The 16,582-nt window shown below is 41.8% G+C and overlaps 1 protein-coding gene across 4 annotated transcripts in view; it reads right to left on the minus strand.

Moving 5' to 3' along the window:
• ntrk3b (neurotrophic tyrosine kinase, receptor, type 3b) overlaps positions 1 to 16,582 on the minus strand; it is a 158,314-nt gene that overhangs the window by 75,784 nt on the left and 65,948 nt on the right. For all 4 annotated transcript variants that reach the window (XM_070924744.1, XM_070924588.1, XM_070924668.1 and 1 more), the window contains exons 5-7: positions 3,374 to 3,528; positions 2,692 to 2,834; positions 3 to 144 (exon numbers count right to left, since the gene is read on the minus strand). In XM_070924744.1, the coding sequence (XP_070780845.1) occupies positions 3 to 144; positions 2,692 to 2,834; positions 3,374 to 3,528 (440 nt within the window). The remainder of the gene's footprint in view (positions 1 to 2; positions 145 to 2,691; positions 2,835 to 3,373; positions 3,529 to 16,582) is intronic.

A 16,582-nucleotide genomic window follows, 5' to 3' on the forward strand; every position in this document is an offset into this window, starting at 1 on the left:
ACATTGCACATTGAGCTGGATGGAGGAGTTGGTCATCCCCACCACATTCTCTGCAATGCAGGTCAGCTGGAAGTTGTTGTCGTCTCGGCTGATGTTGAAAAGAGTCAGGTTGATAGAGTGGATGTTCGGCCAGTATACGTTGGACTACAGGAAGAGAGGACGAGAGACACAGATGGAGAAAAGAGAGACATTTAGGCATGCGAAGGATATACAGCATATATAATTATATTGCTGGGGTTTCATACTTTAACTACTTGATTACAATGAAAGTTAATTAGCGATTGATTCATTAAAATAGAATAAAGAATCGAAGCAAGTGGAGTATACACTACCAGTGGACATAAATCTGATATGCTGTGGGTGAAAATTGCAGCAAGAATAGTAAAGAGTCGTATATTGTACATTTTGGCACGAATTGGACTCAGTGACTCACAACTTTTCACCTTTAGGTAGCCAAATACAATGCTTATGCTTCCCTTCTTGTCGTCAGTTGGCCAGGTTCCCCAACACTTCACTCATCCTGATGAGCTACTGTATCCGTCTAACCTACAACATCGAGCCTGGAGCTGAGGTAACTTTCATCTGTAAAGTCACTGCACGCAGTAAAATACACAGATGACAAATACAGCCACGCAGCAATTTCAGAAACTGCTGTTCTCCTCTCCTCGCTGTCTACCTCTGCTGTTGTTATTGCTGGGACGTCCCTGGGGCCTGTCTCTGGGAGAGCGAGATCAGTGGGGGTTAGCCTGCTCACTGTGGGTTCCACCCCGGGCCTTTCAGTCTCACAAAACTGGCATATTTTTTGAACAGGGGTAGATCATCACGGTAACCTATGCTGCACAGCTAATCGGAGCCAAGGCCCATGTGAATGAGTGAGTTAGCATCACTTGATGTTGATGATTTGACACAAGCCTGGATTTTTCAGTTCTTCAAAGCAGGCCTCACGCATCTTGAGTCAGACCATAGAATGTAAATGTAAATAAAAATGGCTGACGCGACCGCTCCCTGAAAGTGAAGCCAAAACGTCTCGATCGCCCCCTGGTGGCTGGCTAGTAAAGGTCATAAAACCTGTCCACTAAACTCCATGTTAGCGGATGGGACATATTTTTGTAAAGTGGGAGGAAGTGAAGACGCGTCATACATCTTTATGGTTAAGACCCATAGATTAACAAATTTTTAGATACAGTACGATATGTTTTATGTAATTAGGATTTTAGATGAGAACATGCATGTTAACCAAATGACCAATCCAAATGTATATAATATATATAGTAATATGAGCAAAAACACATAACCTTAACTCAGGGTTTCTGACTGTTAAATGGAGCCAGATCAGATGGCATTTAGCCATGACCTTATGATGTTAAAATGTTGCTATTGTACTTGCATTAGTACAGACTTTAAATACTTGGATTGAAACACACTATTTTTGACTGAGGTACGTTTATAAACTAGGGGAAATTGGTCATGCAATTAAATCTGGTTCGTGACAAACTTCAGCAGGTTTTTATGTCATGGTTTTAAGGTATGATGTTACAGCAAGTTAGAGTTCTGAGAGGTAAGAATATTATCTCTTCGCCACCAGGTGGGTTAGTCGTGGTGTTAGCATTATGATCAATAATAACGCTTTGCTCTCATATTGGGGAGAACCTCACTAATAGTGAAAACATCATTCATGACTGCAGAAATAATGGGATTGTGGAAAAAAGTGGAAAGATTAAACCCGTGGTTCTGAATCATTTTGGCTTATGGCCCCTTGTGTCTATTTGCACCCGAGTACGAATACTTGGTTAGGCCTTCTGACAGCAATGTTTTCTAACACGTAGTTAATGTTGTGAAATGGTCGCAGTTTAGTCAGGTTCCACAAATACCAGTGCAAACAGGCTACCACTGTTGGCTACAGACACCCGGGTGCTCGTCTCTGCCATTCTATATACACCTAAAAAACTTGATATTTTTCCTCTAAACTTTGCAGATGGTTTCATTTGAAGAACTGTTCGAGGTCAAATGATCCAATATTTCACAAAATATTGGATCATTTCAAGATCAGATTTATCTTGGGACCATTTTATGTGACCCCTAGAGTAGGAACCACTGGAGTAAATGATCTAATGCAGTAGTTAAAACTAGCTCCACCTCAACCAGCTACAAGAGTTAAACGCTGCTTACGCATTGTTGCATCAGTATTAACAATCTAATAATGCCATAATATCAGTCATATGAGCCATTTATTACATGTATTTACAGTAAGTACGTTCTGCTGATAATACAGAGTAATTTTGCCCTGTTAGGCTGGTACTTCTACTTAAGTGAAGGATCTGAGTATTTCTTCCACCACCCCTGTTAACAACACGTTAGCCTGGATAAGTTAAGCCATATTGGAAAAGCAGGGCCCTAAAGACAGCAAAGGTAACATGTAACTCAAAAGGAGCAATTGTGAAGCTTTGTCTTTCCATCACCAGTGTTTGACTTAGTGACATCAGATGACTGAAAGGGAGCGAATGGTGACCACTAATGAAAAAATATATGTTACACAAATGGTTTGGGTACTTGGGCATCATCATACATTTGTTTTTGTGTCATTTTGTAGCTGTAAAGCTATAAAGGCATAATGATAACAGGTGCTTCACAGCTGTTTGTATGTATGTGTGTGTGTGTGTGTGTGTGTGTGTGTGTGTGTGTGTGTCTGACCAGGTGTGTGTTGATGGAGTGCAGGCCGCTGACAGTCCAGTCCACTTCAGGCAGCGGTGATCCAGATCCATTGCAGCTCACCGTCACATTGTCGCCCTCCATCACCAACACACTGCTGTGGCTCACACTGATCTCTGGCAAGTCTGAAAACACACACGCATGCACACACAGCGTGTGTTCATGTTAATACACACCTGTCGCAGCCTGTGTCTACATATTTTCACACCAAGTCAATTAATCACTTTTCATTAATGTAACAGAATTAGTACAAAGGAGGAAATGGGTTACACACACACACACACACACACACACACACACATTAGAAGTCAGGGATGAGTCACCACCAGGAGACAATACTGCAGAGTCTACAGCCTCTGTCAGAATCAACACAGAGCTCCTCACATCAGATCCACCCTCTGAACTCTGTCACACCTCCTCCCCTCCCCTCCTCGACTCGTCTCCCTGCTCCTCTTCTCTTCCCTCCCCATTTCACTTTCAACCCTTTCCCTCCCTCTCCCGCTCTCCCCGTCTCCTTCCGTCAGCCATTCTCTCTCCTCCTTTCTACCCCTTCCCTCCCTCTCCTCTCCACTCTGCTGCTTCCTTTTTCTTTTCCTATTTTTTAAACGCAGATCACACCCTCCCTCGTCTCCTCCTCCTCCTCCTCCTCCTCCCCTCTTCTTACCACAGTTGTGGATGTACATGTTGTGCAGTCGTATCTTGGAGGCTCCGTTCCTGCAGTAGAGCTGCTGTGTGTGGAGCGTGGCCTCTCCTCTCTGCTGCCAAAGCTGGATCCAGCGGATATCGCAGCCACAGTCAAACACCACGGCATCCAGACGCCTTGAGAAACAATTAGGAGACAACATAATCAGCAATCCAAACACTAGGGAATCTGTATGTGTTTATGTCACAAACATATCTGGGGTCATATTACATGATTCTATCTTGTATCTTTAATGTGAGGAGGCCCAGATGAATGTTAAGTTGGTCTGACGTGTCTATGATAAAAATTGAGAACGCTACTGACAAAACACGGGCCATAATAGCTCATTAGCTGTATTGCATCACTTTGGATAATTGGGATGTTTGACTCTGTTCAGAGTGCATTATCTGTTCATATCCAAACAATGTATTTGTATTCCTTTACACGCCTACCAACCACCTACAGACAGCAAGCAACAGACACCAAACACATTCCACATTATCTCGAGAAAACAAATAATGGAAGCAGTGACACTGGTATACTGTAACAACAACAAGCTGCGTTCAGTTCATATCTTCAGCAACATAAATATTACTGTAGCAGTGGCAGCAGTCTGCAACTGAAGACAATAAGGCTCTTCAGCAGCAGCAGCAGCAACAATAACATTTAGCACTACAGCAAGTCGGGTTTCGCGGGGTTGAATACGAGTTGAATACAAGACAAAGCAGAATGTTTGGCATGTGTCTGCTTGTACCGTCTGTGTCATATGGACTGAAACAAAGGAGTCTTATCCAATCCTCTTTAACTCTACAACCCAACCGTGATAGCAATAGCCCGACCTTGAAATGCCGTTATTACTGTAACACAACTGGGTTAACTTTTTAGCCGCAGTAGTTTCTTCCAATTGTTTTTTCGTGATAAAATGGCAGCCTACTGTTCAGCTGTGTGGCTAAATATTCTATTTTATTTTTCAGAGGCCAAAAAACTATGCAGGCAGTTCTAAATCAGACACCCAAATCTGTTAAACATCATGTACATAGATAGTGCTAATGTTGTAAGTAAATGTCCAACAATTATTTCAACGCGTTTTTCCAGTTCAGGCACATGAGCGGAAGAATAACGTCAGAAAATGTAAGTGAAAAACATTTCATGTTTAATCATCTGCAGCTGAAATCAAACTCCATTAACGGCAGGAAATACCAGGAAAGAATGATATATTTTTAAAGTCACAGGAAAACAATTAGTCTTTTGGAGGCATCATGAACTTCAGTCTGACTGTGCACACACTTCATCTTCTCTGTTAGCAAGAGAGGAAGCCACGACAATCTTCCGCTGCACGGAACTCAACATTACTGACAACACTCTCAACCTAATTAATAGCAATATTCTTCACAATATCAATAATACAGTAACAATATCATTAACAGTGTCAATAATAAAAAGAAATTAGCAATATAATCAAGTAGCTGCTCACACAAAACACCCTGGAATACATGACCGTCACCACAGATGTATGACTGTGTTTTATAATAGTTGGATTTATTCAAATCAACAGACAAGAAGAAAAACAGTGAGTGCCTGCACCGTGGCATTCAAATGTGAGGAGGTCGAAGGTCAAAGCGGCATTCGGGCTATCAGTCTCAGGCTGTATTAGCGGCAGGCAGGTATCATTAGGCCCCTCTGTGCATACATTTCATTCTCACAGCCGCGTGCAGCACAGAGTCACATTATTCAGCGCTGTGCGCCACCTCTGCATTTTGCATATGTCCAATTTGGGGGCTGTGATTGGCCAATTTTGTCAAGATGAATGCCTGTCCAAATGTCCTTGGCAGAGGTCAAGAAGATATTGCAGAAAGCATGAATAATGTATGCGGTGCGTCCACCACGCCATATAAAGTAATGAGAATAGATTTCCTCAGGTGGATCTTGCTTATTATCAGGTGCTCGCTGAATCTGACACTGTAGTTACAGCAGAGTCTCTTCACATTCACTATATGACAGCATACTCATTGAGTAACTCATACGCTACATAGAAGGGACACAGCACCACATCTACCCATTATGAACTCCTAATTACTGCAGAAAACCTGGTAATCTTATTAATGATTATTCGCAGTTATTTTGTACAGGTGCACTCTGATTGCAGTCAGTGTTTGCATTATTTCTGACCCTTTATGCCCTTTTATACTAACCTACTGATGAATCTGAAAAGAAACAGATTTTCCATTCCAGACTCAAATTACTTTTTATTACAAATCCACTTGCAAAGAAATGCACATCTAATCTCTCAGGTGTGCATTTGTTTTCAGTATATTGTGACAGAAAAACAAACAATAAGATCAAATCTAAAAGTGAACCAATTCATTGAGTCTCCTGGTGGTGATAAACAATACCAATGCACTATAACAAAGCAACTAAAGAATTCATGTATAATCCGCAAAAAGTTGGATAAACGTATCAACCTTATGTGGGCTATGAAAGCTACACTGTCTATATCACGTAGGAGTTCACTCCACACACACACGCACACACACACACACACACACAGGTAGCTCCCTACATGCCGGTGCGGAGGAGAATTTCACTGTTAAAGGTTTTCATTTAATGCTGAGCAAGTTGAACCACGAGGGATCAAAGCTCACCAGAGCAGGGCGGCCCAGGCTTTCCCTCCTTTATACTGTAATTATGGTAATTGTTAATAAGAACCACCACCTCTATACATTACCAGCTATTCCTCTGGGCAGAGCTGATCAGGGCCAACATGCAGCTGCACAGATACAGAAAACAGCACAATAAAAAAGTAGCATATTGCACTTCAATAAGAAAGCTGCGAGCCCGGCCCGTACAGCACAGTGACGTGGTTGTGATTTTGCAGCTCTTCCATCCAAACAAGCTATAAGGCAACAAAAGGAAGCTGGAAGTTGATAAATGTCTGGAGGAGAGCAGATTAGACTTCGAAAAGAACAAAAGCAAACAGCAGCGTGACCCCAGATACAGAGAGCTAACAGCATGATGTTTCCTTGAAGCTGGCTAACGATCCACCCCGCTACTCCAAAAGGAGAGGTAATGATCACCACCGGAGGCTGTTTTTCTGGGAAATGTACACACAGGTGCTTTGACTGAGGAGCCGCGGATCACAGGCAACGATAAACTATATACCGCATTGTTGCTTCCGCGCTTTGATCTCAGCTTGAATGCTCTGCTTCCTCTCCTATACTGTTGTCAGGGATTATTTCAGGTTGTTTAAATCCAGTGTGTTTAATAAATCGCCTTATTTGGCACATTTTACCACAGTGCTGCTGATCTCGGGTGTGACTGCAGGTTGTATTTCCTGTGATGCCTGGCTTTGTGGTAATTCAGCATAAAGCCGTGTGGTTGGTGGCTCCAGGTGCTCTGCTTGTCACATCCAGATGTTAATGCATATTAATAAGAAAACATATTGAGAAACTATCCCATACTAGTAGTAAGCCAGCTTTATTTCCAAAGGCAATTAAGGAGCATTTCAAACTCTATCATTATGTTCCCTGTTCAGGACTGTAACATCCACTGTGTTCCATAAGGGGGGCCAGGCTTTGTTGTAAAGAAAAATATCTTTATGTATATTTCATTTTATTCATTGCATAAAAAACAATAACAGCACAGATCAATTAACTGTACAATTAACCTAAATAGTGAACTTAATACTTGTAGGAGGTTTGTGTAAAAGTAGCAAATTGTAAAAAAAAATCTGAAAAGACTATTTCCTGTGGATATTGCAGTGTATCAGATGATCATTCCTTTTAATTTTAGGAACACAATTGGGGATCGGGACCCCCAGGTTGGGAACCACTGGGTTAGATTATGATGTTTGCTGAAAATGTGTGTACCTAAAATAAGCCCCTGACGGTCTTGTGGAGGTACAGGCAATAGTGCCAATTCATTTAGTTACTTATTTATTCACTGTTAACCCTAGCCAGAGGAAACTAAGTGGACCATACCCCCTAGTCTCACAAAAAAAAAACCTCAATATTCATTAAAAACACTGTTTCTGTTTTATTTCAAAGCAATTGTTGGGCATAAATTGATGAAATGTTGTATCATGATCCTCTAAAGGAAAAGTATTTATGAGAGTTCAAATATGAATGAATATTATATGTATTGCAACACATTTTGACTCATTTTCTCCAATACTGTAAGGTAAAATGCCTTTTATATCTTATTACAGTCAGGGTCATTCTCTACAGGATTCCTCTAAACTGAGAAGTTTTTATGAGAGTGAGGACATATTCACTGTGCTACAATGCATTTCTTGACTTTCACTTTACATTTCTCCAAACCTGTTCATTAAAATGGCAGACATTCAGATATTATATAGTCATAGTCAGGGTCATTCTGAATAGTATTCTACTGGGATGTTCAGCAAACCTCTTTAGCAAATCTTTTTTATGAGAGATCAAATATGTGTTACAATGCATTTTGACTATGGATGTGACTTTTCCTTTAATTCTCTCCAAAACTTTAAAGTAGAATGACTTCAAATTTGATATTTTTTATATTATAACAGTCAAGGGCATTCTGAGCAGAAGTCCATTGGGATTTTTGGCAAACAGCATCATAGTTAAAAAAAAATAATAATAAGGGAATTTTACAGTGGAGGTGAATTATTATTTTTTTGTCTGCAGTAAAATGACTTCACATTCTAAGACATATAAAGTAATCCATATCTAATTCAGAACCCATTGTAATTTTCAGGAGGCCATCATTGGTGACATATTTCATCAAATGACGTGTAATATAATATTGTTTCATTGCAGTTTGCTTTGTTTAACAAGTCTTCAGAAAGAGTCTCTTGAACGCTCCCAGCACCATTATCGTAATGAATAGATGGCTGATGGCTTGACTTGAGTTTTTGCAAGCGACGGCTCTCATGGCCGCAGTCATGTACAAAGTTGTGTCAGGGCAGGACTGACGGTACAATGACCCAATTCTTCATTTGTGGGGAAACAGCAAATCAGACTCAACAATATGTAAACACCGGCGATCCATCCATCCATTAAAAGCTGCTGTTCCTTCTTCATATGTCCGAGCATGAAAACCAGCGCTGTGCTTCACAGTTTGAGTGTCCACTTAGGATTTTAAAGCTCACTCGATTAGGAAAATAAATTGGGGTGCACTGAGCTAAGACTAGTTTACAGGTCAGCTGATTCATTCTCTCCTCCATGCTGCCTGCTGATACTGTTTTTTATGGGGGGAAAAAACAACTAGAGCCCCGTCAGCTCGCACTCTGTTTTATGGAAAACTAACTACTGTTGTGCGCGAAGCAGGAGATCAGATCTGGCTCAGCGCAAGTATTCCAGCCTTATGAAAAGTCAATAGCTATTTTATACCAAGCATGCACGAAGCCATCTTTCACTAAAACAGTTCCATTTTGGTAATTATGCTGCTAGGAGCAACTTTGGTTTTATTCCACATCAGCAAAACTCAGCAGCAGCAGCATGTTTGTTCTCCTCTCAGACTGGCAGCCAGTGAGTTGCACGCACAGTGGGTGGGGGACTGGGGGTCGGGCACTACAACCAAAGATACTCATGGAGAACAGAAGATGACGCATTACAAGCTGTGCCAATGGTATGAAATATGGTATATACGCTTCCTGTCTCCTAAGTGGGCGTGGTCGCCTCCCCACCGCCTTATTTTGCCGCTTGTTTTATCCATCTAATAATATTCTCTTTTTCCCTTCTCCAACAGTTATATATTACATAGTTATACATAACGATAATAATAATAAAAATAAAAACAACGATAATAGTGATATTAAGCAAAGAAACACACGTTTCCTTTCAGTTATAACTTTTAATTCAGCACCAGCAGCGAGAAGTGATATCTGTGCTGCCAGATCTTGCGAGAGTGTGCTGCTGAGACAGAGACAGTTACTTTTCTCCAGATTTGTCCGTCTGAAAAATGCCATTTTAGTGTCAGAATGTTCAGAAGAAAAGTAGGTCCAATATTTACTTAGGTGACCTCGGGGCGAAAGAATCGGTCATGATCTGTAATCGTGTTCGCTTCTCCCATTGGAGTGAGTAGACTCAGGAGCTGCCGCCAGTCTCCTAACTGGGCGGGGCAGTGGCGAAACCCACGTGACACAGATACAGGAAATAACTCTGAGTTGGGCCGTCTCCTTTCTAAACGTCTCTGCTACAACCACATGGGGGCGCTGCTTAAGGCTGTCCCCAATGGAGCTACAGCAGGAGAAAAATATTTCCACACAAGAAAAGACCGAGCCACCCGAAATATGGCGCTGGCTGGGGTGGCCTGTGGCTTTTTCAGCCTCTTTTACAGGCTTCTTGTTTTACAACAAATCAGCTGGAGATGGAGTTGTCAACCAACTTGTGGAGATTTAAACTTAGTATTAGCATTGGCTAGCGACTACAAAATCCACGTTCTTTGGCTGGAAATGAGAAACCTGTTTGCTTTTGTTTGCTTTTGTGTGAAATCGAAAACACATTGTTTCAAAAATCCCACTTTCAATTGTCAAGTGGTCAATCTGACACCGTTATCATTGTAAACTATATGTGCCGTACGAGAAAGAAAAGACTGACAGGCATAACAAGAGTACCTATGGGCGGTGAAACTGACAATTCTTTCTCTTATGATTAAATACTGAATTTTATTTTGTTGCCTGTTTTTTAATCATATAAATCAATTTCTTTTTTGATGCAAAGCACTCACTGTTGTTGTGTTTCTGTGCTGCTCTTCCCATAGATCACTTGTCAATCAAACAGTGTGGCCAGCCCTGTCATTATTATTATTATTATAGCGTGGAAAAGAGATAATCTAGCTGTCATGCCATCAGATTGGCTTCTAGAGTCTTGAAGCAGTTGATTGACAGTCGGACATCTATTCATAGGCAGTAGGCTACATACACAAGTGCGGCCGTGAAGGTCTCAGTTTTACCATGTTTGCTACGTTACTGCTGCACTTGTGCTCCTCCTCTGTCAGATATGTCCAATTATGTCCAGTTTTCATTGTGCAGCAGGAGGTGGAGAGGTTAGAGTTTTGATCAAGAATAGTATAGATCAATCAGGGGGCATAAATGCCAAAAAAAACGAGAGAGTTGACTCAACTGATGTCAAATTTAATACTCTTCTAGTCAGCAAGTGCTTTTACAACATAAGCGTTTCCCCCTGATCCTGCTGAATTTGTTTAACAGTTGCTTTCACCACACCGAAGTGTGTATCATTGCTTCACCACACTCCCGGTTGTCGCTGGACCGACTCCATCCCTCTCACGCTGCATCTTCTGCTTATGTCAAGGATAAAGTGGTACGCTGCGAATAAATAAATCACTGCTTCGTCCCAATCATTGCTTTTCCGTAAGGTTGCAGCCACTTGGCCAGTCAGCGTCCCTGCAGGCTCTGTGTCTCTCTCTCTCCCCCTGACTTTTTTTCTCCTCTTTTTCTTTCTTTTTTTGTCAAACCACGACAGCTTCTTTTTTTTTTTGTCGGAGGAGCCAGACCTGACTTTGACTTATCGACAACACCACCTGCACTGCAATCATGTAGAGGAGAGGGGACACCTGAGTCAGGTCAGGGAAGGCCCCGGGTAGGGAGAACGGACAAAGTGGGCAGAAGATTAAGGCAATTTTTTCTTCAGAGTCAAAGATTTTAGCAGGGACTCTTTAGCTACTTCTGGTGGTTATTTTTAGAGGATAGAGTTGTTTATAATGATTTTGGATATTTGTGTTTTTGTGTGTGTAGCGTGATTTTCCTACAGCTTTAACTTCGTTGTGCAGGTTTGTGCTGTAGAATGACTAATGAATGCACCTTAAACCTGAATATCGAGGGTGACATTTTCACCCCGATTCAAGTCACACCAGGCAGCTGTTTTCAGCAATAAAGCTCCAAAAATCCGCGGTACACTACCTGCTCAGCACCCAGTGACAGCTTGGTGACAGCAGAGTTAGGTAGCGACTGGATGGTAAACATAGTGAAGCACGGAGTTGCTATAGAGCCCAGACATGCTTCTCAGGAGCTGTTGGAAACCAAATCAGGGCTAAAAAGGTGAGCAAATAAACAGGGTGCTTATTCATACATGAGTGAGAGTCATGTTTGTGTCCAGCTGATGGATGTAAGCACCTTTCACGTCATTGTCATGTGTCAGCTTGGTGATCAAAAAACTGCTGGCTCTACATGATACACACTGGATGAATGCACCGTTTTATCTGACTTTACTTGCAGTTTCATGTTTCAAAAACATCGACTGTTTACACATGTCCAGACCTTGGAGCTGCCCGGCACAACCACAGACTTCACAGAGCTCCACAGTTGTGGGCCAAATGCTTTGCTCACAGGAGCCTAAAGGCTCAACTTTCACGCCAATGCAGAGCTGGCTGTCTTTTCTTTTCTTTTCTTTTTTTCTTAATAGTGCCCGTTTGCTAATTTTGTGGCTTCAATCAAGGCCGGCTTGAGTAGAAGTGTGAAGTGGTGCACTGGTGGTTGTATTATTGCAGTTCTGGTGGGGAAGTAACATTTTGTTATCCACTTTTTGTCCATTTACCAATGCCTGTTTTTTTTTCCCCTGATGAGGCAATAACTTATCACAAATAAACAGAAATCTCTGTGGCTTTAGTTAGGTGTACATAATTCAGATGGTTATATCTGGAGTGACTTGAGAGAGTTTTTAACATTCAAACATACATCAAAATGCAATTTTTTAGTGTGATTAAGGCGTGTGAGGTAGGTTAGGATAATGGGTGATTCTAAACCAAAATGTCGTCCACTGCTGCTTGTAGGATGATTGAAGGTCCAACTTTCCGGCTGATGAATCTCCTGTTGCCATCATATTGTAGCAAAAATGAGTGATTCAGCTGTAGTCTCTTCTTGGATGTGTTGTGCATGTCTAAAGCCCCGCTCAATTACTCCGTCGTTTTCTCTGGATAATAAAAATCATTTCCGTCAAGTGAAAGGGATTATTATGGTGAGCTGTCACTTTAGGCAATCCTGTAAATGTTGCTTTTCTGACAGCACTTGGAGTAGTGTAATTCATGTAAATGAATGTAAACACAGTCAAATTATCTACATTCATGATCTTGAATTAATGTTCATAATGCAAGGATTTGCAGTAGGTTCATAGTAAATCAACTTGTGAATTCTGGACTCAAAGTTTCACAAAAAGAAAAATCCAACACTGCTTACATGTGTGGCCGGAGCAGGGCTATAGGTAAGTGAACTTCCCTTAACTGCCAACCACGACACACCTGGTCCTTAACAAGGCCCTGAAGATACAGCCACAGTAACGGGTGACCAGGAACCCACACTGACGTCAGACCACAATGACTGAATTCTATCTTAAAGAACCATCTGAAAGAATACCGACTGTAAACTCTCTTCCTACTCCGTCAGCATGTCATGGCGTCGAGGTATACTGCTTTTAAAATCAAAGGCCTTGTATTTGCATTTGTGCTTGTGACTGCTTTCGCCAAAAATAGTTTTCTTCTTCATTTTCCTTACACAGCCTCTGCCAGGCCGTCTGGGTTCTTAAGCTGGTGACCTCTTTAATGTCTAGGCCACTGCCGCCCCCAATCCAGTCTGTTCTACCACATTTAACGTTTTAATACTCCCTTTTCCTCTCACAAGTCACTCTTTGATGTTTTTGAAGAGTCAGTGTAAATGTCATGTATTTCGGTAAGAGTTTGCCCCGAGTGCAATTGGGCACTAATAAAATGAAGGTTAAAATTGAGTAATTTACCTGTCATGCAGTGCTTGGAAATTTAATGTTTAATTCATCCTAATCCACTGGCAGTCATATCAGAAGATTACAGGTTTGATCTATTCATATTTCATCCATATTCAAAGAAAAATCCATTTTGCAGTGAGAGGCGTAAATGTTTGACTTTGCGTCGGCCCCTGCTTCCCAGAGAGCCGGGATTAAAGAAGCGCTAACAGAATAAAGGGATTCGGGATGCACATTGCCTCAGGCAGATCGCTTCAGTTGCTAAAGAAGGAGAATATTTTCCCCTTTTTGTGGACCAGACAGAATGAGCTTCCTCGAAGACGGCGGTATCGGTGACTGCCGCTAACTCCGCTTCAAATAATCTCCAATAATATCACCCTGGAAGCCGCAGCAGATTTAGCATTTAGCCGGCCCATTCACCCTGCCGCCGTTCTCAGGCTCGCGATTGGCCGGGCTGCGCACCACACTGCAGCAGCTCCGGTCCTTTGGCTAAAGGGCACACAGACAAAGAGGCAGAGCCGATTATCTGTGTCTCCTCCAGAGGCAGCACACAGCAGACGCCTATTGTAGAGCTTCAATGTGATGTTGGCGTCTTTTCACAGCAGCCACAAAAGACTTGAGATTATTGAGATTTCACTGATAGTATTGTCATTGTCACTGATATTAAGATATTGCAAGGAGTGTGAAATGTCTGCGCAACCAACCTGCAAAACACAGCTACTGTTTTGCAGTTACACTTCACCCAGCCTGATAAGGAGTGCCTGATAAGGGAAAAAACAGACTTAATGTACATTGACTGATAGGAAGTGCTTCTCCCCCTTCACGTTTAACAGCTGCCTCATCATACAGGTTGACATTTGTTCCCAAGTCTGGTTTTAATTGTGAGAGCACTGGACCACACGCTCACTGGCTGCTTGAGGTTAACGGAGAAGTCCTGCATTCGTGTTAAAGCAGCTGAATAAACGATTCTTAAATGGTTACACGCCTCTTTTTATTGAGTAAAACATGTTTTACACCTAGTTCATTATGTGTGAAGAAGCACATAAAGGCGGGAAATGTAGCGTTTAATTCCAGACTTGGCCAATCACACTGCTTTGATGAAACTATGTTGTTTAATGGTGATTTCAGTGGGGCATGCATGACCTTTTTTGGTCATGTTTGATGTGGCGCCTTTTTCCTCCCTTATGTCCATGCATTTTATTTTACATTTTAAACAGAAAGTTGTGGAAGCAATCCAAGAGTAGCTTTAAATACCAGTGTAATAAAACAATGGACCTTAATGAAATATACGATGAACTTGTCACTGAAGACATCATTACTTTAACGCTTGTGATGAGCCTAATTCCAGACTTCCTATTCTTTGCATGTCACCGTCATCGTGTTGCAGCTTTGAAATTTGCTCTCTTTCATTGTTTAAAAAAAAAAGTAATGCAATTACAATAACAGGGCCTCCAGTGAGTGAGATAACATGGTGCAGCGACAGCGCCACGGCAAAGGGGCCATGCTCTCCTTTCGTCACATAAAACGGAAATTATTTCAGCTGGTTTGATCTTCCTATATTTACACAATATCAGTGTGGTTCAACAGCATGGGCGAGCACTTATCATTGATACCGCATTGTGCATGTATTAGTCTAATAATTAAAAGGCAATAGCCGCCCGGTGAGCGCTTCATTTGACGTGATTGAACGACAGGTAGTTACCAAGCTAATGTGGTTTGGGTGAGCACATAGACACAGTGAAGAAAGCAATGATGTCAGGGCCACGTCGCAGACTCTGCCCGTGATAGAGTGACTCATTTCCTATTAGCGAGGCCTGATTCCACATGGCTTCCTTCTTGCATAACGCCTCGGCCCACGTCTGTGCCGCCACGCCACTCCAACTGACACCTCTTAACCAAACACACCAAATGGAATAGACATAAACCCTCACTCCTCATCAGCATTCACTAGGAAACACGGGCATCACCCGGGCCCTGCTTTTCATGTAGAACAACAAAGGCACCATTTATACGCATCTAAAATGGTTGCTTAAGAAGAAATAGGATTGCACATCAGAGCAAATCGTGCTCTGTGAGCTGTAATGGTGATTTGGGAGGAAGGAAGGATCTGTGTTTTCTCATTTTGTGGCATGTGACGTAGTCCGTCGAGGAATGTAAGGTAATTTAACTGCTGAACTCCAACACTCTCTCTGCAGGTAAAATGGCCCTGATCTTGTGAAACTAAAGATGGACAAGTAACTATGACACATATGATCAGCTTGTAACATCCATTATAGATTAAACCAGTCAACAGTATAGAAATCTATTAAAATTACTCCACCTTCACCAGCTACAAAATCTAATGCTGCTTACACATTCATATAATAATATAATAATCAATAACATTAAATACTAAATAAGCAACAATCAAAGCTTAAAAAAAATCACATTTTCTTATTATTCATTAAGACTTATACACTCAAACTTTCCGTTTCCAACTTGTTTCTGTTTCCAACAGAAAATGGTGTGTCCATGTCGGATGCTGTTACTCATAGTAAGAAGGTGATTGATGAAATAGGTTTGCAGGGCCTTTAAGTTTGTTTTGGAAAAGCTACATTTTACTTGTAATGGAGTATTTTTACACTATTGATACGTGATATTGTAAAGTACAGAACCTGAATATCTTTTCCCACCACTAAATATATAACTTTATATTACAATAGTATCCTGTACATATGGAAGCTTGGGACACAAAGCGTAGACAAAAGCAGTAAGAGAAGCTAAAGGCCAAACAAGCTTCTACAACAGCAGAATTGGACAGCTGGTAAGACCACAAAAGTACAGAACTTCTACAATCCAGTGAAGAATGAAATTCACAACCCAATAACAGGCACAATGAGGGATTCAGAGACCCATCTGCCTCTGATGAGGGCCCATAGTGAGATGACACTTGTGCAGCACTGGTACGGGGTCTGGTGTGAATTGCTTCCTACACAGGACGAATAAGAATGAGCGTTCTGTGATATCGGTGGGTCTAAGATTTCTTCAGGATGACAGCGTAAGCTGAATGCCCAAAATGCAAAAACTATACTGTCAATGTAAGCCGGGTTTTCCCTCCACCCTCCATACACTGTACAGCAGCAGGACTACCCCAGATCAGCATTGTGGCGTGCTCTCAGAGGACCTGCCCTGCTTCTACCTCTGAAAATAGAACAATAAGGAGGCCTGCTTGAAATAGTTTTGTATCACATCCTGCTATACCTCAGCTTCTTATGCCAGGAGGCACAGGAAGCAGCGGCTGTGTTCAGGGCACAGCCAAGGTTCAAAATGATGGACAGTGCTGACAGGCGTAATGATGTGTAAATTACAGGCGGGTCGACGTCGCAATGTTCTCCCTGGTGGTGAAAGAGCAACTTCATTTCATCAACACAATGATCGCTAAAATATTCATGACAAACAAGAAAATGGGGTTAGACGCCCTCCCCCTACCAGACCATTACATTTC

The sequence above is a fragment of the Enoplosus armatus genome, chromosome 1 (assembly GCF_043641665.1).
Source record: "Enoplosus armatus isolate fEnoArm2 chromosome 1, fEnoArm2.hap1, whole genome shotgun sequence".
NCBI classification, from domain to species: Eukaryota; Metazoa; Chordata; class Actinopteri; order Centrarchiformes; family Enoplosidae; genus Enoplosus; species Enoplosus armatus.